The 21303-nt window shown below is 52.0% G+C and overlaps 1 protein-coding gene across 6 annotated transcripts in view; it reads left to right on the plus strand.

Annotated features, from left to right (window-relative positions):
- The window catches only part of TSPAN11 (tetraspanin 11), a 63080-nt gene that overhangs the window by 14419 nt on the left and 27358 nt on the right, over window positions 1-21303 (plus strand). For all 6 annotated transcript variants that reach the window (XM_082421120.1, XM_082421121.1, XM_082421119.1 and 3 more), the window contains one exon: window positions 12880-12974. In XM_082421120.1, coding sequence (XP_082277246.1) covers window positions 12880-12974 — 95 coding nt within the window. The remainder of the gene's footprint in view (window positions 1-12879; window positions 12975-21303) is intronic.

The raw sequence follows: 21303 nt of genomic DNA on the forward strand, positions 1-21303 counted from the left end.
GCTTGGAAGTAGCATTTCTACTCACGTTCCTTTGTCAAAAACTACTACACAGCCAGATACAGCCACTTAGACGGCTGGGAAATGTAGCCCCTGGTTAGGTGGTCACGTACCCAGCTCCGACTCCATTATAATGGAAGGAGGGGAGGACAGGTTTTGGTCAAACACTAGCCGTCCTGACTACCTGGTGAATCAAACTAAAGTAAGTTTCAATGCACCTCTCCTCCTCTAGAAAAAGGGGAGGTTATCTACCTACAGGTCACAGTTTAGTTTGTATGTTTAAAAGGATCCATGGGTGGGGAGTTGTCAGGTGTACCAGCCCCCAAATGTCTTCCCACCCTCACTGCCCACCCTCACGGGGCTTGGGCAGCCCAACCCTGAGATACCCACCCCACCTGCCCACCCACTGTATATTGTGCTGCTCGGTCCCTGCTTGGCAACTTCCAGTAAAAGTCAGGATTTCACCCAGCTGGTCCCTTGAGAAGGAGGGCACCCAGGCTTGGCAGGGAAGGCTGGGTGGTAAGGATGCTGGTTTACTGGAAGGGAGAGAGAGAAGGCAGGTAAGCAGCTTGTTAAGTGAGCAGCCGTGCACACCTGCACAGACCGTGCACACCTGCTCAGTCCCAGGGCAGCCGTTCATGGGGACTCTGATGTGTGCGGCTCCCCTGGAAGCTGGGTGAGGCCCTGTCTATGTCTCACCCCCACGTCCCACCCTCCTCTGAGTCCCAACAGCCTGGGCTCTGGGGACTTCCTGCTGCCACTTCTCCTGGCCTTACAGATCCTGAGCTCGCCCTGAATGGGCCACCTCTGAACCTCCATCCTTGCTATGCAAGGCTTCTCGGGAGGTGTGTCCATGCCCCGAGGACCAAACTTGGACAGGGAAGTCAACTCTGGATGGAGGTGACTTCTCTCCTCCCCTCAGAGCCTACGGAAAGCTCAGACCTGAGGGGACTTGACCTTGACTTCCCTGACGCCAGGACCTGATTTTTCGGTGTGCCAGGGGAGCCTCAGCCTCCTTGTTTATAAAATAGCGGTGATAGCACCAGCTTCGCTGAGCCGTTGAGACAGTTAAAGACCTGACCCCAATGAGGGGCCCACCGCTATTCACTGGCCGAAGTGACAGGGGGCTGGGGTGTTTGGACTGCTGGCCAGAATCTGGGTGAGGCGCTGGGGCTGGAGATGGCTTCTCTCTGCTCTCAAACATCTTGTCTCCATGAGTAGGAAAGCATACGTTTCTGGTGCAGAGCAGAGTGACCTGCCTCCCTCGGATCTGGCATTTGTTTATTTAATGAGCTGCTTTCAGACCCAGCGCGTGCACACGCCACCGCGATGCTGAGCGTTCTGCAGGAGGAGGGGGAGGAAGCCAGTGTGGTTTTCGGCCCTGAGATCCGAACTGGGGCGGCCCTTAGGGGGCTGTGGGCTTTCCCAGCCTCAGCTGGAGAGCCATCTCTAAGGGCTGGAGCCAGCACAGGGAAAAGAGGGCACATGGGGGTCGGAGAAGGGGCTGATGCTCGTTCATTTTCAAAGCCTGTGGTTTCTTCTGAGGTCGGACTTCTCTAGGGAGCACCTGTACGTCCAGGTGTTTGCCCCCAGTGGAACTGTCCTGGTCCCATTTGTGCCTCATTTGTATTATTTTCAGAAGGGTTTTTCTACTTTGATGTACCAGGGACATAGGTCTGTGTTTCTCACTTGGGGCTGGCCTTGAAAGATGAGGGGAAGAAGAGGGTGGCGTGGAGAGGACAGAGAAGATCCATGGGTGGCTTGGGCAGGACGTCCCAGGAGGCCTGTTGGGAGGTGCTGAGCCTGTGCTGAGCCATCCACGCAAAACGTCCTCCACACTCGCGTGCGTCAGGCCGTAGAAAGGATGGTGTAAGTTTTGCTTCTCTCCTTTTCATCACCTTTGACCCAGGTGTCCTGGGGAACTTGTGAGAAATATTTCTATAACTCTTAGAGCGTGCAGGGGCTTTCACGTGGCTCTTTGGTGCATATGTTCATCCATTCATTCATTCCTTCCCTATCCCGTGACACCCTCAGGTCAGGTGCCGAGGGGCATGCTCAGGATACAGGCTGAGCTCAGATCTTAGCAAATGCTGTGGTTAAGGGAAGCACCTTACGCTTCTCAGTAGGGTTGGTGACCCTGGGTGTCAGAGCGTGTGGGTTGGAGAAACCTATAGTGTGTGGAGGGGATGGGGGCAGAAAGAGTCAGGTGCTCGAGAAATAATTGAATATTGTTGACACCCGATTTAAGGTAGTGGTGAAGAGCCAGGACTGAATGAACATCCAAACCGGGATATTTTTTTAAGTGAAAAGGGCACTGCAAATAATCATGCCAAGACAATAGGTGTGAACCGGGACTGTCCAGGGAAACTGGCATTGGGTGGGCAAAGTGGAGCATGTGGTCTCCCCCGAGAAGAGTCCACTTTGAAGCCAGTCTGCATGACTCTGAATCCCACCCCCTCCTTACTGACAGCCTGGCCCGGGCAGGCTCTATAACCTTTGTCTCCCTTTCCTCATCTGTCACGTGGGGTGATGCTCATGTCTGCTCATGGGGTTACTAGGAGAATTAAAAGAGGGGACCCTTCCAAAGGGCTTAGGACCATACCTGACACGTGGTACATGATCAATAAGTATTGGCCCTTGTTATTTGTAGGCACACGATCATACACATGCAGCCTCAGGTGATGCAGAAATTATGTGCCAGCAGTAAGTCCTGCGATGGAGTTGCAACTTTACCCGTCTCAGTAAGGGAGATAGAGTCACTGCAGTTTTATAGACGAGAAAAACCGAGGCCCAAAGTCACAGAGCAACTTAGAAAACAGAAATGGGACAAGAACCCAGGTCTCTGGATGCCAAGCCCGGTCCTCCTTAAATCCTGCATAGGGGCTGAGGGGTTATGAGAAGGGAGGGAATGGGTCGGGCGACATCCTTCACTCTCTGGGCTTAATGACCTCATTAGCCCCGCTTTGATGGCAGAGGCCTAGCCATGCTGTCCCATGGAGCCCCACCCACAGCCCCCCAGGCAGCAGCCCTCCCCTGGAGCCCCTCCCCTCCCCCACAGAAGATGCTTCTTTCACAGCATCTTGCCGTGTTGAGAACTGAGATGAGGTGCTTAATGTTCACCAAAACCCTTGCCTTTTTTCCCCTTCTTTTTTTTTCAGTAGGAATATATGTTTTAATGACATAATTAACAAAACTGGAGAGTATACACTCTTTTCAATGCACATGGAACATTCACTGAAAGAAACGATTTTCTGGGCCATAAAGCAAGTCTCAACAAATTTCAAAGGACTGAAATTATACAGAGCATATTCTCCAGCCACAGTAGAATAAGCCAGAAATCAACAAGAAAAACACAACTAAAACATTCTCCAAATGTTTGAAAAATCAAGCAACATACATATAATCTTGGATCAAAAAAGAAACTGCAGTGAGGATTAGAAAATACTTTGAAATGAATAGTGAAAATATGACAAATTAAAATGTGCAGAAAGCAGCCAAAGCAGTACTCAGGGGGAATACATAGCCTTAAATGCATGTATTCACTTTGAAAAAGATCATCAAGCTATACACTTAAGATCTCTGCGCTTTACTATATATTTATTAAACTTCAATATTAAAAATTTAGAAAAATAGGAAATCATCCGATTTAACAAATTCACACTAAAATACAACAAATGAGTGATAACATTCAACTATATCTACCTTTTAAGAAAAAGGTATAGAAAAAAATGATTTTTGCCACACTTTCAAGTGAAATGCCAGTACAAACTGGAAAATTTCAGATGACCAATGTAGGAGAGTTTAGAAGACTTTCAAATGAAACTTAGACCAACCCATCTAGCAGAAGGTTATACAAAAAGTGCATTTTAGAGACACATTTGGGTGAAACAGAACTTAGAAAGGGAGGTATTGATGAATGATAAAAAGAAAGAGAAGACTAGGAAAAATAATGTCCAAATATATATTTTACAGTTTTATACTTAAACATGGTAAATAGACACCTACATGGTGTCAACTGCACTATTTCTAGGATAACCCTTGGTAGAGGTCCCCTTCAGCTCTCAGTTGCCTTCTGATGTAAAATCTCTAATTGATTTCCCTGTAATTCTATAGAGAGCATAATTCTTTATCATTCTTACCTTGCCTTCTTCCACGACTGGTTAGTTGATAGGGTCTCATGATTTTGAGGCGAATCTCAAGATTAGCCTTAGTTAAATATTATTAATATTTGTATCCGCCCTTCTTTTAAAATGACTGTCCTGTCTGAACCAATCTACTTTGTTAAAGTAAGGTCTTGATCTTCTGCAGTTGAGTTCTTCCTGGTCACCTGGGGACAAGGTCTCCTGTCATGGCCATCTAAGTGGAGACCACTAGTAGGCAAGTGGGCTTAGATACAGAGGCCTTGAGACTGTATCCCCAACGATCGGATACATGGCCTCTGGCTGATGTATTCTATAGAGTTACCCACACCTTGTTCTTCATTCAAGGACCTCTTGGGGGTTGGTTGTAATAAAGCCTTTACCCTGGCATGGCACTGAGGCTGTAAAAACCAATACACACAGTTCTTGCAAATTCTTCAGCCCATTGATCCTCACAACCAACCTGCAAGGGAGGCAAAGTTGGACCCGCATCAGCTCCATTTCACAAAGGAGGAAGCTGAGGCCCAGAGGTCCTGTGACTTGCCTAGGGTCACGCTGCTGTAGGTGACAGCTGGTATTCACACCAGGATCTTCTGACCCACTGACCAGAACTGTTTCTGTTTGTTTGCTCATTCTTGCCATAAGCACTGGGGAAGCCCTCATTTCATGGGTCAGACTGAGATTTTTTTTAAAAAGGACCCAGGAAAAACAGCAGAGGGTGATACTCGCCTACAGGCAGAACCTCCAAAGACTCTGTGTATGTACAAATGTAGAGAGTCAGAAGGCAGCGAAACCACCTGCCTCAGGTTCTGAGCACAGCCCTGACTAATTCACTGGACGCACGTTGGCACCTGCAAATGAAGCAAAAAATAGTCCCGTACTTAGGAAAACATGTGTCTCTGGGGATAAAGACTAAGAGTTCTTGGTGCTGGGGTTTTAATTCAAGTTTCACCTCCAGCACCATCCACATGACACTGTAGTTAGCAGTTGAACCTAAGCTTGGTCCAGAAAAGTTACCTGCATCCCTTACCTGCACACAATAAATACGATGATGTAACAGAGCAAGCCAGTGGTCACCCAGAGCCCCCAGACCAGCCCCTGTCTCACTGTAGCGCTAGCAGCTGACCTTGGCCTCGAGGTCAAGGAGATGGAGGACCAGGGAGAAAGGCATGGTCCCCCCAGAGGGTCCCCAAGCATTTGGTATCTTGGTGGTGACGGCCGCCATGGCACTTCCGACCCAGGATCCTGCCAAGGTCAGAGAACACTGGCCCCGCCGCCTCCTGCAGCCCCTGGCTGGGGTCTCTGCCCAGGGAAGGCCCCCTCATTCAGCTTCAACCAGAGGCCACCGAGCTGGAAGCAGTTACAAGAGGCCAAAACTAGAACTGCCCAGAGACAAGAGAACATGTGCTCCCACTCTCACATCTCTCTCCACTTTCTAGTTCTGTGCCTCGGTTTCCTCTCCTGTAAAAGGGGTAATAATCTTCCCGTGGGGTCGTTTTCAGTATTAAATCAATTAATGCACATACAGCACTTAGTTCAGTGCCTACCACCTAGTTAGCATTTAGCAAATGTTGATATGATGATGATGACATCAGCCAATCAAAATCCTGTTGGTGGCCATGGAGACAGGAGGCCAGCTTCCTGTCCTGCCTCTAATCTGCAGTGTGACTTTGGCCCCAGTGTGTCACCCCGACCCCACCCCCAGAGCCCGGCTTCCTCGGTTCTCAAAGGGGCCGAGCCAGGCATGCTTCCCCTTCAGCTGTCCCATTCAGAGGCCCGAGGAAGCCTCACTTCTCTGACCCCTGCAGAGGGACTCTCCACCCACCAGGAATAGGGTCTCAGGCACGTGGAAATTAAACAGAGGGGCAAGAGGGCAAAGAAGGGCCACACATGCGGGGATCGCAACCAGGGTTCATTTGAAGCCTAAATTCAGTCACACGTTAAACCACTTAGGCTGTTTTTTCCTTTCCACCTCTTTGACCATCACACAGGCCTGGCCTCTTGTTGACCGAGAACCCAGAGGAGGAAAGTGGCACTTATTTAACTGAGGGGGAGGGTGGAGCTGGCTTTTCCACAGCAAATATACTGGCTTTGTTTTTATTTTAGAAACACCAAGCTCCCCACTCCACCCCCGAGTATGGGGCAGTCCGCCCTTAGGGAACGAAGAGGCAGGGCACCCGCAACCTGAGCTTGTGCTAATGGGAGCAGGCAGAGAATAAGAGGTTGGTGAGAGCCCAAGAGTAGAGAGCGTGTGGGGAGGGAAAAGTCACACCGAGTGCAGCCAACAGGATTGACCCCTGACCTGACTTTCTAGGCTTTTCTGCAGCCACAGTGTCCAGCCTCTGCTCGTGCTCTCCCCTCTGGCTGAGCAGCCTCCCCACGCAGAAACCCTGCCTGTCCTCAAGGACCAGGTTTAATGCCCCCCGCTCCGCCCCCGTCGCAATCTGGCAGGATCCATGTGCCACTTCCTCTGGGCCACTGGCAGGGTCCGGAGGTTATGTGTGTGCCTGCCCACCACCCCCATGGCTGCTGTCAGCTCCTTAAGGGCGCACTCCAGGGGTTCTAAGTACAGCTCCTGGCACACCGTGGGGATTCGATGCGTGTCTGTTGAATGAGCGAAGGATGCAGCTGGCCCAGGGGCCGGCAGAGCCTCGCATCTATACACTCAGGTCCCAGGCACCCACCTGCCCTCTGCTGCCCTCACCCAGCGCCCAGCGTGGTCCACTCTGCTCTGGTCTCTCCCTCTGGCTGAGCCCTGCCCTGCCCACCGGGACTTTGGCACATCCGGCCAGCCAACGGGGTTCTGCCTATGTGTCCCTCATCTTCTCTGCACTTTGAGACTCATTCTCTCTGGGGCGGAGTGGGGTGGCGACAAGTCGTAGAAGAGACGGTGACCCCCAGGTCTCAGGGCCCATAATTTTACATATCCGGCCTGACGCGGTCCCCAGATCCATCGCTTCACCATCAAGGCATTTGAGGCAGCCTTTCTGAGATGTCCTACAGCACAGGCCCCCAGGCCTGCTGGCTCTCCCTGAATCCCAGCTTTGTTCTGCAGTCAGAGCCTTGACCTGGAGACCCGGCGCCCTGAGGCTGTCCGGGAAATCTGCGTCCTAAATGTGGACTTTGTGTGAGAGGATGCACCCACCCTGGGGCTCCGCCCCACCCGCTCAGTTACGTCTGTTCAGATGCAAAGGGTAATTACACTGTGCAGGCCATGGACTTGGAGAACTGAAAGGGGCTTCGGAGAACACTGACTCGGAGTGTGGTCCCCAGACCAGTGGCAGCATCTGGGAGTCGGGTGACCACCCCCCTACTTCACCCAGGGTGGTCCCGGTTCAGCCCTGAAAGTCCAGCATTCTGAGAAATCCCTCAGTCCTGGGCAAATCGGATAGCTGGTTATCCTGCCCGGGAGTCTGTTCTCCAGGGTCCCACCCCAGTCCTAATGAATCGGACACCCTGGGCTGAGCTGCCCGTGCCAACCAGCCCTCCAGATTCTGATGCTCCTGAGAACGGCTGCCCCGCCCCACGGATGGGAAAGCAGACACCCAGGGGAGGGGAGCTGCTTGCCCGAGCCCGGGAGACAGTGAAGGGACGGAGCCAGGAAGTGTCCAAAGTCAATCAGTCAGCCTGTTCACAGCAAAAAAAGGTACTAATAAGGACCAAACAAACTGCTGCGGTCAGTGGGCAGCGGGGTCCGGCACGCAAGGTGGGATGGCCGCCTCCAGGTAGGGTGGGATCCTGCTGAGCCCAGAGCACCTGGGGAAGCAACAAGGGGCTGAGGTTCCAGATTCAGGGGCGGGCCCGGGGAGGGGCGGGGGGGGGCAGCAGGCCAGTTACAAGGCCAAAGAAGAGACGTCCTTGGCTGAAATGGGGCTCATGACACTCCTCAGAGCTCGGGGAAAATGGTCCTGGAGGATGATCTGAAGCCCTGGTTCCTCCGGTCCCTTGGTGGGGGAGATGTGGGTGGGGGGGAGATAAGGCCAGTCAGGCAGCTTGGGTTTGCCTTCCCCTCTCCAGGGGCTGCTGTGGCCATTCCCTCCCTCCTACCGCCACCCCCTCCACCCCTCCCCTGATGAGATGCTCGTAATCACAAGGAAGGGCTGAGGAAAGCTGGGGTGAAAGAAGGGCCAGGGGAGGAGAATACATTAGGACGGCTGCCTGCCAGGCCCCATCTGGAACCACTTGGGAGAAACGGGCTCTTCTCCTCCCCCCCTTCAGCCCATCCACCCATCCCCAGTCACTAGGCAGGAGGGTTTAGTGGTGGCTGGGAATCTTTCCCAGTGAAATGAGCATGCAAATCTCCCTTCTTTACAACGCAAAGACACTTCTCAACCTCAACTAGGCCTTCTAGCTGCTTCCCTCGCCTTCTCATTTGAAAATAGCTACCTTGGGTCTCCAGCCCCGCCCCCCCAACCCCGACTCCTGACCCGAGTCCACCTCCGCAGATGCTGCTCTGGGAAAGGTGAGCCCTGCCGCGTTCTGTGATTGGCTATCTCGGCAGCACGTGGTGCTGTGGCCGACCCCGCACTCGTCTGTTCTCCTCCGGGCCGCTCCCATGCACGTCAGTCTCCCCAAGGCTGAGGAGGTCTTTCCCGCTCCTCCTCCTAGCTGTACACGTGGCCTGCCTGTCCGTGTCTGTCCCCTGCTCTCCATCCCGCTGCCCGGGCCTGGTTCAGACCCCACTGTCTCTTTCTTGGACATCCGCACCAACTGTACCAACTGCTTAACTGGTCCCCAAGCACCCAGTTGGCCCCAGCCCCGTTCTGCCCCTGCCAGGGAACTCTTTCTGAAATGCAGGTCTCATCAAGGGACTGCCTCGCTGCATGCTCTCCTGTGGTCCTCATCACTTTAGGACTTGAGTCCAAGTTCTGGGGCTTAGCTGCTCGTGATCTGACCCCTCCCTACCTGTACACTTCTCACCCCTCCATTTTAAAACCTGCATCAGTTGGCCCCAAAGTGGAGACAGACTATCTACTTAGAATTCCTCTTCCTAATTATTTTCATCTTAAAAAAAAAAAAGCAAAATTAAGCTTTGATGATGTTTACCACATAGATCTATAATAGTACATGAATAAAATTTATAAATATACATATTTATGGGGTGTGCTCAAAACATTTTAGTGATGGAGTGTACAGTTAAAAGAGCTTGGTGGCCACTGCCCAACATCACCACCCGTCTTACTGCCGCATCCTCAGTGCCCCTGCTCGCATGCTCTGGCAAACCTTTGTACCCACCACTCCATCTACCATGTCAGGGTGAAGTTAGCTATGGGTAATAGAATATTCAACCATGTACCTTAAAGAAGCTACAAGTTTTTTTGTTCTCTCATATAAACTAAGCCTGGAGGTGAGCAACCCATGGATGGTGCGGCAACTCCAAAATCATCTGAGATCCAGGCTCTTTGAACTCATTGCTCTATACTTTTCAAATCATGCTTTCCAGCTCATGCCTCAAAATGGCTGCTCGAGCTCCAGCCATTACATCAGCATTCCAACCAACTAGAAGAAGAAAGGGGTGCAGAGAGACATGCCTCTCCTCACTTTAAGGATATTTCTGATTATTAGAGATAAAGAATGACATTTACTAATGATAAAGAGATCCACCAGGATGATATCACAACTCCAAATCTATATGTACTACCTAAAATAGCTGCAAAATACATGCAGCAAAAATGAACAGAGTTAACCAACAGTATAGCACAGGGAACTATACTCCATATCTTGTAATAGCCTGTAATGGAAAAGAATCTGAAAAAGAATATATAACTGAATCACTTAGCTGTACACCTGAAACTAACGCAACATTGTAAATCAACTGTATTTCAATAAAAATTTTTTTAAAAGAAAAAAATGAACAGAGTTAAAGGACGGATATACAAATTCATGGTCCTAGTGGGAGTCTGATATACTTTTTTTTCAATATAGGCAGTAGAACAAGCAGACATGAAATCAGCGAGGATGTCGCTGTGAAAAGTGCAGTTACCAAATTTAACCTGATTGACGCCCATAGAACTCTGCCCCCTACAGTGACTGGATTCACCTTCTCAAACGCACACGAAACATACACCCAAAGATGATACCTTAAGTTGCATACACTGCTTCTGCTTCCGTGCCTTTTGCGAGCAGTTAATCCTGGCTGTACCCAGTAGGAAGAGAGGCTGGGAAGTGTCGTCTGCTCCAGGGGGCCAAGTACCCAACTAAAATGGGGGATTCCTGTCCTAATCTAGAGGGGAGAACAGGTATTAAAGGAAGTCAGCAACCTCGGTCCTCCTTGCTCCCTTCCCTGGCAGCTCTGGTCCTGAGAGCACTGCATGGTGGGTAAGAGCTTGGGCTGAGTCAGAAGCTCCTCGTTCTGTTCGGGCTTTGCCACTTACTTGCTCTGTGACTTGGACAGGTTATTTAACCTGTCGAGCTTCAGTTTCCTTATCTTGCAAAAGGAATGGGAATAACCCTACTTCATAGGGCTGTTGGGAAGCTGGAACAAGATCACCTGTGTAAAGCACTTAATCCTGGGCTTGGCACGTAATAAGTGCTCAGTAAGTGTTAGCTGCACAGAGACATTAAGTAACTTGCCCAAGGTCACACAGCTGGGAAATGACAAGGCTAGGTTTCACATCCAGGCATCTGGCTCCAAGCTGGTTCTGACACTTCCTCGGGGGCCTCTGCCAGCCCAAGCGTAGGGCCCCACGTATGGTAGGGTCCTATGTAAGGAGCACAGAACAGGGGGTTAGGAAACCATTAGCCATGTGACTTGAGAGAGGTCATTTGAAAATGAGTCTTAACTCAGGCATGTATTAATTTTCTCATTCCTTCTGCAGAAGGTTGGATTAAGTGAGTCCAGAGGTTTTTGCTGACCCTGACATTCCACAGCACCGGGGGCTTCTGTCTTCTCTACCCCTCAGGGCCGAAACTTTACCATTAGAAATATGTTTCTTTTGTTAAATCCTGTCATCTGCCTGAACTCTTTTAAAAATACAGTTTCCTTTAGAGGGTCCTGACCCCTTGGTTTGCAGGTCTAGAGAAGGTTCTGGTGCATGAGTCCAGTGGGCCCCGGCTGGGAGGGGAGGGCCAGGCAAAGGGAGAAGAGAATGCAGCCAGGAGGGGCTGGGCCCCAAACAAACGGTCAGTTTACCAATGGCCCCAGTGGCCCAGAGGGTCCCTCGTCAGGACCTTGTGCACAGTGACCATGTAATAGCTCCCGGTCCAGTCGCCTGGCCGACCCCATCTAGCACCGCTTTTTACACTTTTTTTATAGGGCTTCCTTTTTTCTCCTTCTGTATTTTTTCCACCACCCTACCTCTCAGACTAAATCGGAGAAAAATGGGTTTTGTCTTTTTTTACCAAGAAGACAAAGTCTTAAATTACCTTCTTCAAGGTCTGCAAATAGAAATCCCAAATAAGACAGCCACCTCTTCTTTTCTGTCTTCCTCTCGCCCTGTCTCAGGAGCCCATGAGCTTGAAATAAAACTCAGCACGGTGGCTCCAGGGGAAGTAATCTGGGCCCGGCCGGCACCAGCCGCGGAGGGGGGGCAGGGCAGTGGCGGGAGGGCCCGAGCAGACACTGGTGGGAATGGAGGAGAGGGAGATGGAGGTGGGCAGAACCAAGGCCTGCTTGCTCTGGGTCTGGAATAAAAGAGGGCCCCCTAAAGGGGACGGTTCCTCAAGGAGCAGCTATGCTCTGAGCGTCAGAGCGTGTGTGGTGGGGGAGCCCAGGGAATGAGAAGCCCGAGGAGAGACCTCGGAGGCTGCTTTGGGATTTAGATGCAAACAGGATCACCGGGCACGTGAACCCCCATCTTCTCATCCCACTGACGCCACGGTTCCCAGAGAGCCCACCAGCGGGCATCGGGACAAGGGGAAGGAGCATGGTTCTGGGGCAAAGACTAGGAATTCTAGGGCTGGTGCTCTGGGTTCTAACCCTTGCCCCATGTAATAATAATAGCCAACCGTATAGAGCACTTACTCCGTGCCAGGGACGGTGGTCAACACCTCACACAGGTCATCCCATTTCATCTGCAAGACAACCCTGCCACGTGGGCATCATTATTCTCTCCAGTACAGATGAGGACACGGAGGACGAGAGGTTACGTAACTACCCACATTCTCACATACCTTGTGACAGATCAGGGTTTAAACCCAGGGAGCCAGGCTCCAGATCTTGTCATCCTACTGCCAAACCACTCGGTCTACCGACCTGCTTCCTCCTTTGGAAAGTCGAGGTGCTGGGGACAGGCGGGGTGGCCTGGGGATCGTCGAGGTCCTTTCCAGCACAGATGCTCTGATTTGGGGCTCATGCCTCACCTACGCATGCAGAGGTCCTGTTCAAATGATACAGGATTCCACCGCATGGCAGGCACGCCAAGTGTGTGTGTGTGTGTGTGTGTGTGTGTGTGTGTGTGTGTGTGCAGGACAGGTGAACTTGTGTCCTGCCACCCTGCTAAGACAGGGGGGAGAATAAGAACACAATAGCACAGTGCAAAGTCTGTAGGAAGACTTGCAGGTTAGTCCTGCATCAGAAGGGCCAAACCAAGATCCACAGGGCTAGAAAATTCTGCGTGGTTCACCTCCATTGTGTGTCCAATGACCTTGGCGTTTCCCTGCTCTTTGCTTGGGGTTGCACACCCCCAGTCTGAGAGTCCCCGGCCAGACAGGCTAGGACGCCCTTTGAAGGGAACCTCGCCTGGCTCTGGGTGGCCGAGGCCGTCTCCATGGACCCCTGGCCACACGTGTGTCTTCTTTGCAGGCCCAGCAACCATGGCCCATTACAAGGTCGAGCAGGACGACTGGCTGACCGTCTACTTGAAGTATTTACTCGCTGTCTTTAACTTCTTCTTCTGGGTAAGTGAACCCGGCACGCGCCACCCGCTTCCCCAGCACCGCGTGAGTCAAGCCGTCTTTGCTTTTTGTGAGTCATCGCTCTGGAGCTGATTTTTTCCAAATCAAAGACCACCCGTGGGCAAACTCTGCCTACTTGAAAGCAAATGTGTACAGTTGCTACTGAGGGGGACAGAAGAGCCGGCTTGCAGGCTGGCGTGGAGTCCGTGCCGCCCAGCACCCGGGCATCGCAGTGAGCTTGCGTCCCGGCCTCGGTCCGCGAGGTCTGGCTCTTCCTCCCCCGCTAACTGGCGGCTCCAGTGCCTGGTGGGAAATGTGACGGCCTCAAATAACTGCTTGTTTTCCTCCGAAGCCCATTTGCCTTTCATGATTCACATTCTCCAGGCCCGAGGCAGAGAAACATAAGTCCTGGGGGGCCCAGGGCTGCCTCTGTGCATCGGGAATGGTCTCTGTAGCGACTCCCCCCCGGGGAAACCACCCGGGCTAGGTCATCCAGGAAGAAAGGAGTCTGTCCACGTGAGGCAATTATCCAGATAATTGATAGCAGAATACCATCAGGTTCCGAAAGAGCCAGACACTGGAATGAGTCTGGAGAGGCAGAAGAGGGCTAACGGTGCAGGCGCTGCCGTCAGCAGACAGGCTCTGCTGTAGGCAACTCACCTACGCTGGCTGAGCCTGTGTCCCCAGTTAAACGAAAGCTATTTGGCAATGACCAACCCGCTTTTTTGCCTAATATAACTTCCTTGTTCCCATCCCTTCTGCCTAGTAAAGTCTTTCGTTTTGTATGGCTCTCGGAGTTCCTTCGCATCTGCTAGATGGGATGCTGCCTGATTCAAATCGAGTTTTGTTCAGATCAACTTAACATTTTTAATGTGCCTCAGTTTATCTTTTATTTTTTTAATTTATTTATTTATTTATGGCTGCGTTGGGTCTTTGTTGCTGCACGTGGGCTTTCTCTAGTTGCGGTGAGTGGGGGCTACTCTTTGTTGCGGTGTGCAGGCTTCTCATCCTGGTGGCTTCTCTTGTTGTGGAGCATGGGCTGTTGGTGCGTGGGCTCAGTAGTTGTGGCTCGCGGGCTCTAGAGCACAGGCCCAGTAGTTGTGGCGCATGGGCTTAGTTGCTCCGCGGCATGTGGGATCTTCCCGGACCAGGACTCGAACCCGTGTCCCCTGAATTGGCAGGTGGATTCTTAACCACTGCGACACCAGGGAGGTCCCTCAGTTTATCTGTTAATAGTGTATTTCACAGATGCCCTGAAATGGTGTATGTGAAGTGCTTAATTCTGTCTCTGCACACAGAAGGCATTCAATAAATGCAGTATTTTGGATATATTAGATGTAGAAGGCCCGAAAATGCCACCAGATCAACCTGCTGGTAAGGCAGGGCTGAGTTTCCTTGTTGCCATGGCAAAGGATGCACTCCCAGAAGCCTCTCAGAAAGGCGGAGGCAAAGATGGGCTATGTTTGCCTTTTCAGAGTCTTCCAGTAAGATTAATGAAATTGCTTAATACTGGGAAGGATCATGGTGTAGTAGTTAAGGATTGGTACACACAGCAGGGAAGGGTTTAGGAGAGTCTTGGAGAGGAGACATACAATGCTATCTATTCAGAAGTTAAACAATCTGATGTTTGCTTAAATGCTTTTTGCAAAGTTCCTGAAACGAACAATGAACTTGTTTTATTTGCAACTTTTCTCTTCCTGGGCAAGTGTTTCCTGGAATAGGGAAGTTGTGTAGATGAAGACAGTGGAATAATAAAGCCACAGTGATATGATCAGGTCATTGTGTGGGCGTAGATAGTTTCGATTCTCAGAGAGAAATCCAGCGGGGTGTTCAAGATTCTCGCTGAGCGAGGATTTTTTAAAAATACAGTAAGTCCCCTACATACGAACGAGTTCCGTTCCGAGAGCGCATTCATAAGTCCAGTTTGTTCGTAAGTCCAACAGAGTTAGCCTAGGTACCCAACACAATCAGCTATATAGTACTGAACTGTTATAGGTTTATAACACTTTTCACACAAATAATACATAAAAACAAACACAAAAAAATAAAGAAAACATTTTTAATCTTACAGTACAGTACCTTGAAAAGTACAGTAGTACAGTACAAGAGCTAGCATACAGGGGCTGACATCGAGTGAACAGGCAGGAAGAGTTACTGACTGGAGGAGGGAGAGGAGGTGGGAGGTGGTAGAGCTGAAGGATCGTCAGCAATAGGAGACGGAGGAAGCTGCAATTTCACTCATGCCTGACGTTGATGGTACAGGTTCTGGTTCCTTGCTGGAACCAGATGCACGTTTGCATCTTTGAAAGCTTGCACCTTGAAGGTTTGTATGTAGGGGACTTACTGTAATAAGTGTGCTTTTCCCGCTCATAAAGTCTTATGTATCCACTAATAATCGATAAAATACTAAAAAATATAAGTAAGAAAAAAAATGGCCCATATCTCAGGGTATTAGGCTCCTAGGGTGCTGTAACAAAGGAGCATAAATTGAGTTGCTTAAGACAACAGAAATTTATGGTCTCACAGCTCTGGAGGCCAAAATCAAGTCCGAAACAAGTGTCAGCAGGGCCGTGCTCCCTCTGAGACTCTAGGTAGGACCTTCCTTGCCTCTTGCAAGCGCCTGGTGGTGGCGGGCATCGTGGAGTCCTTGGCTTTCGACTGTGTCTTTCCAGTCTCTGCCTCTGTCATCACATGCTGTCCTTCCTGTGTGTCTCCATCCTTACACAGCATTTTCTTCTTCTTGTAAGGACCCACTCATATAGGATTAGGGCCCATCCTAATGACTTTACCCTAATTAATTACATCTGCAAAGATCTTATTTCCAAATAAGGTCACATTCACAGGTACTGGGGTTAGGACTTTAACAAATCTTCTTGGGGACACAATTCAACCCGTAATACTGTCTACCCAGAAATGACCACTGTGGACATCCCTTCTAGACTTTGCCCTGATCAGGACAACAGATGGTGGTGACCTGCATTGCGGGGGTGACAGCGAGCATTGAAATACTTGGGGAGAGTCAAGGGATTTAGGAAGCAAAATTGACAAGATTTGGTCATTAATCAGATGCGGTCGAGAGGGCAGAGGTGTCTGGAATATGTCAGTCCATCCCCGCAGCGGGAGCCCAGGAAGGCAAGCAGCGTGGGGTCAGATGGCGAGGTCAGACGTCGGCGTGGTGCGTTTGAGTTGCCAGGAGACCATCTGAGCAGAGATGCCCGGTGAGAGAAGTCAGCTCAGGGGTCTGGGTCTCAGATGGGCATCGTCTCCACCCCCATGGTGGCTGCAGCCACGGGATTGGGTGAGAACCCCAGGGAGAGCATGGGGGCTGAGAAGTCAGGTAAGAGAGAGACGTGCGAGTCCCAGATATCAGGGGTGCGTCCAGGGTCCACAGTGTCCCCGTTTGCCCTGTCTAAACCAGGGGAGACCAGCGCGCTGGACCGAGTGGTCACCCCGGGGGTGGGGTGGGGGGAGCAGCCAGAGCCGAGGGGGGAAACAGGAAGACAGTGTCCCAGAAGCAGGAGATGGGGGAGTCGAGCGTGTTAAAGGAAGAGGACATGCCACGCATCTTAAGGCCCGGCAGTGGCCGCACAGAGGTCAGTGGATGCCAGGGTGGGAGCGCTCTCAGGAGAGTAGTGGGCAGGGGGGTCGAGGGAGAGGGCGCTCAGTGTAGACAACACCCGCTGGGCACCCGGAGCAGAGGAGGCTTATCGTGAGTTGCTCAGCCCAAGGCCCTGACCGTGCACGGGGGCCTGGGAGGGGGAGCGGGCGGCAGGCATGGTGACCACCCGTGGGGTCCCTTCCACCTGAGCGGACCTGGGGTCTGTCAGGCAGATGGGCAGCAAGTGTGTCAGCCCAGCAACTCCCCATACAGACCTCCCTGCTTTGCGTTGAAAATACCCCTGCCGGGGGGCCTGGCTGGATGTGGCCCAGCTTCCAGGGACCTACTCACCCAAGCCTCCTCCCCATATGGGGCATGGTCGGTTTCGATGGTCCAAGCCTCGGGGTCCCGGCATCCATCCCCTGGGCCCCCTGTGACCTCCTCAGTAGACATGGGGCAGACCCCCGGCCCATCTCCTCCCACGGCAGAGCACAGCCTCGCACATTTGTCAGCGCACAGCCCCTGGGAATTTTCAAGACTTCCCCAGGGAGGGGGCCTTGTCCACGGGGATCCCTCCCGCACACCCTGGAGTCCAGCTGCTGGTCCTCCCCGCTGAGCCTCTCTTATAAGACTCGCGGCAGAGCCAGTGTCTGTGCTGTGGTTGCTCCCCACCTCCAAGCGGTCCCCACCTCTTCCCCCTTCCCTGTAGAATCTATGCAGAGCAACAGGGAGGGTCCCCAAAGAGCCCCCATCTGCTGTCCACTGAGGCCCCTCCCAGTGCCCCCCCCCCCGCGCAGACATGGAAGGTGACCTGGACGGCAGAGGCAGGTTGATTGGGTGAACACTCATGCTTCCTTTCTCCCCAGAACAGCGGTCCTTCCCCGTACATCACCTTGCTACGCCGTCCAAATCCAGCACAGAGAGGATAGGGAAGCCCAGGTCCTCCCTGCGGGGTCGCGATGCCTGGCATCTGAGAGGTACTGCTGGATAAAGACCTTCCGTGGATTATCGCCTGCGATTCCGCAGGTCAACCCCGGTGGCTGTATCACCGATATCCTCATGTTACAGACAGGGAGCAGACACGCCCAGCTCGGAATCCTGCCCAAGGCCTTGTCGTGGTGATAAGGAAAGCTGGTGCTAACATCCAGGTAGTCTGGTCAGCGATAATTGAAAATCTATTCCATGGCGTTTATTAAGCATGTGCTAAGTGCCAAGCCCTGTGGGATACGTCCGTGAACAAAGCTCCCAGCATCCGTGGAGCTTTCTGTTGGAGGCCTTTCCCTGGGCTGTGCTTCCACCCACATCCTCCCAGCGCCCCGAGGCTGTGAACGGCTCTACGAGAGCCCCGTGTTACCAAGGTGGAAGCAATCTGCCTGAAGCCCCAGAGCTGGAGGCCCCCGCTCTCTGACCCCTAAGCCGGTGTGCCTGGCCATCAGCTCTGACGTTACCCGCTGCCTCCAGCTCTGAGTCCTGCATTTTCCCAGTGTCCCGGGTGCCGGGAAAACTTGGGCTCAAGTTCAGGCTCAAACTGAGACCCCATTGTCTACTTGCCATGGAAGATTAGGTGCTGTGGACTGAATTGTGACCCATAGGGATTCATATGGCGAAGCCCTAACCCTCAATGTGACTGTATTTGGAGACAGGGCGTTTAGGAGGTAATTAAGGTTAAATGAAGTCACAAGGGTGAGGTCCTAATCCAATGGGATTGGCTTTACAAGTAGAGGAAGAGAGCTCTCTCTCTAAGCCTGCCCAGAGGAAAGGCCCTGAGGACACAGTGAGGAGAGCCGTCGTCTGTAAGCAAAACTGAATCAGCCAGCACCTTATCTGGGGGACTTCCAGCCTCCAGAACCTGAGAGATAGAAATAAATGTCTGTTGTTTAAGCTGCTCTGCTATGGCGTTTTATTAGGGCAACCTTGAGCAGACTAAAACATTAGGCAAATCACTTAATCTCACTGAGCTTCACGTTCTTCATACGTTAAACGGGAATGTCAGTACCTGTAAGAATTAAAGATGAGTGTTTAGAAAAACATTTCGCACAGTGTCTGGCACACACCTACCTGGGGCTTAGCTGTTATGCACAGCTATTGTGATTAGACTAAGGGGCACGCCTCATCTCTAACAGCTTTCTATGTCCATAGCTCTGGCTTGGAGGCTTTGGCGACCATGACGCATATAAGAAATTCATGGAAGCATAAGAATTGCTCACATGAAGCGTCATTCACGAAGCTAAGCTTTACCCTTACCGTGTGCAGTGCGCGCTGACGCTTTCTCCTCCATAGCGTGGTGGTTTGGTTTGGTTTGGTTTTTTAGCGCAGGTTACCACCCACCAAGTTTAGCTCACAGCCCTAAATGGTTACATCCCGAAGTTTGAAACACCCAGAGCAGTGGGATGGGGGGAGCAGCACCCCCTCCACCCCCAGGTGGGCAGGATTCAGGTGCCAGTCGTGCAGCGCAAGGTCTCGATGAGACTTTAAACCAAGTCTCCACCAGCTGCCACCATAGCACAATTTGAGGGTTATAAATCATCTCACACTGCAAAATGATTCTACAAGCACTCTGTAATTATCTTCATTCCCATTCTGCAGATGATGAAACTTCAGCTGAGATGACTGGCAGAGTTCTAGGTCAAGTCTGGGTTTTCTGACTCTACGTCTGGTGCCCTTCCCATCTCCATAGACCACTGACTCGTAGCCACAGCCTTAGACCCACCACTCTGATGCCTACTTGGACTCCAGAATATCCCCAGGAGTCAGGGTTGAACCTGGATTAGGACGTTTTGATGGTGTGGACAGTTCAGACACGCAGAGCATGAAGAATATCAGCAGAGCTGAAGTATAGCATCACAATACACACCCGCATCCTGTATCTAAGCTCTGCCCCCACCTCTGGACCCCTACCCCCTACTCAACCCATGCCTGCCCCCCATCCTTCACCATCACCCTGCCCCTGACTCCCACCTCACCCCCACCATGCAGTTCGACTAATGCAGAGTTGAACATGACCATCTCACTGGGCAGGGGCGGCTCCCTTGGATACAGCTCTGGGTCAGGAACCAAAAATGCCAAAGCTTTCATGACCCTAAAAAAAGAAAATGTGACCCAAGCTTCCTATGCAGCCGCCTAGGAAATGCTTCACCTCCCCCTCCCATTTACTGCACAGATCCCTACAGCTCCCATCACCCCTGCAATGTTGTTCTCTAGTGGATTATTTTAATTAGCTCCTTGGCAGTGTTAATAATCAAAGCTTTTCCAACCTCCCAGGAGCTACGCAGGCGGAGGACAGGGCTGGTTCTAACTGGGTGAACACTCGTCCAGCCCCCAGTCCTTCCCAGTCCAGGTGGTGCTTGGCACCTGGAGGCCCCCAGCAAGCACTTAGGGGGGTGGACTGCACCACCACCTGTGCGATCTCCGCCCCCTCCCCGTGCCACGGGCACCCCGGCACTGCGGGCAGAGAGCACTCCTGCCCCGGGGTCCTCCCGTATTGGGAGCCCCAGCGTCCTGGGCCTGCTCCACTGGCCGGTCCCCTCCCCGATCCCAGCCCAGAAACCATTCAGCAGCCTGACAAGGAGAGGAAAACCCTGCAATGACTTTTACACTCTGCCTGCTTTCCTCTGGGTCTGCAGCCTTAGGTCTCTCAAGACTTAGTGTGTGCGGCCGCTCAGACTAATCCTTCTCCCCATGATGACAAGCAACTTTTTGGCCATGCTTCTTCTCTGTAAATGGGCCGTTCCTAAAATTACACGGCCTGGATGACCTGCCCGCCCCTCCCGGCCTACCTGTGTCCTGGTTGGTAAGAAGGCCAGCTTCACCCTCTGCAGGGTTTTCTGGCTGATTGGCTACAGGCTATGGTTTTGAAAAATGTACTCAATATTCCAAAGAAATCCAACCCAGTTTCTGTAAAGAGCCAAATACTGTTGAATCAACTCTATGCAAATAGCCCTTGCACAGCTCAGCAGGGTCATTTGGCTCCGGCCCCAATAGGTCTTCCACAGGGCCTCTTCCATGGCTCTTTCTGCTGACACGGCATCTCTGAACCGCTTGACGAAAGCCATGAGCATCTTGCTGGAGGTGTATTGGCAGATGGTCGTGGGGCATGTCACCCATGCGGAAGACCTCAGAGCTTCTCATCCGGCCATTTTACAGATGAAGAAACTGGGGCTTCCAGAGGCGAAATGTCTGCACAGTCACACACTTAGTCAGGGGCACAGCCAGGGCTGGGACCCAAGCCCACTGACACCTTCCCTCCCAAGACTCCCTCTGGTGATCCGTCCCGACGTTGGGCAGCTTTGACTTCTCCTGTCCAAAGGAAAGATCGTTTTCTAAAGAGCCAACTGGGTCCCAAGCAGGACACCCCCTGAAGGACTTGAAACGCTCTTGCTCCCGATGGCAAATCCCACTGGGTGTCTCCAGCAGACACTATGTGACACCCCAGGGGAGGTTTGAGGGCCCCATTGACTCGGACTCGCCTCCTGATTTCTTTTGCACATCAGAACCAGTGTGAATTTGTTGCTTTCCAGACCTTAATCAGGACGGTGTGTCTGCCCAGACCCTCCCCTGTGGGCGAGGGCCCTGCTGCCGCCCTGGCTGAGCCGCAGCCCTGCCTGCTTTGCGAGATCCCAGCCGTTTCTGTGACCGGGATACGCTCCTCTTTTAGGGGCTCAGTGTGCTTATCCGCGGCTGCATTTCTCACAGCACCCCCTCCCTCCCCTGGGACCACATAGTTTTTTCCTTTCT

Source organism: Balaenoptera physalus (assembly GCF_965194825.1).
Source record: "Balaenoptera physalus genome assembly, chromosome: 13".
Taxonomy (NCBI): domain Eukaryota; kingdom Metazoa; phylum Chordata; class Mammalia; order Artiodactyla; family Balaenopteridae; genus Balaenoptera; species Balaenoptera physalus.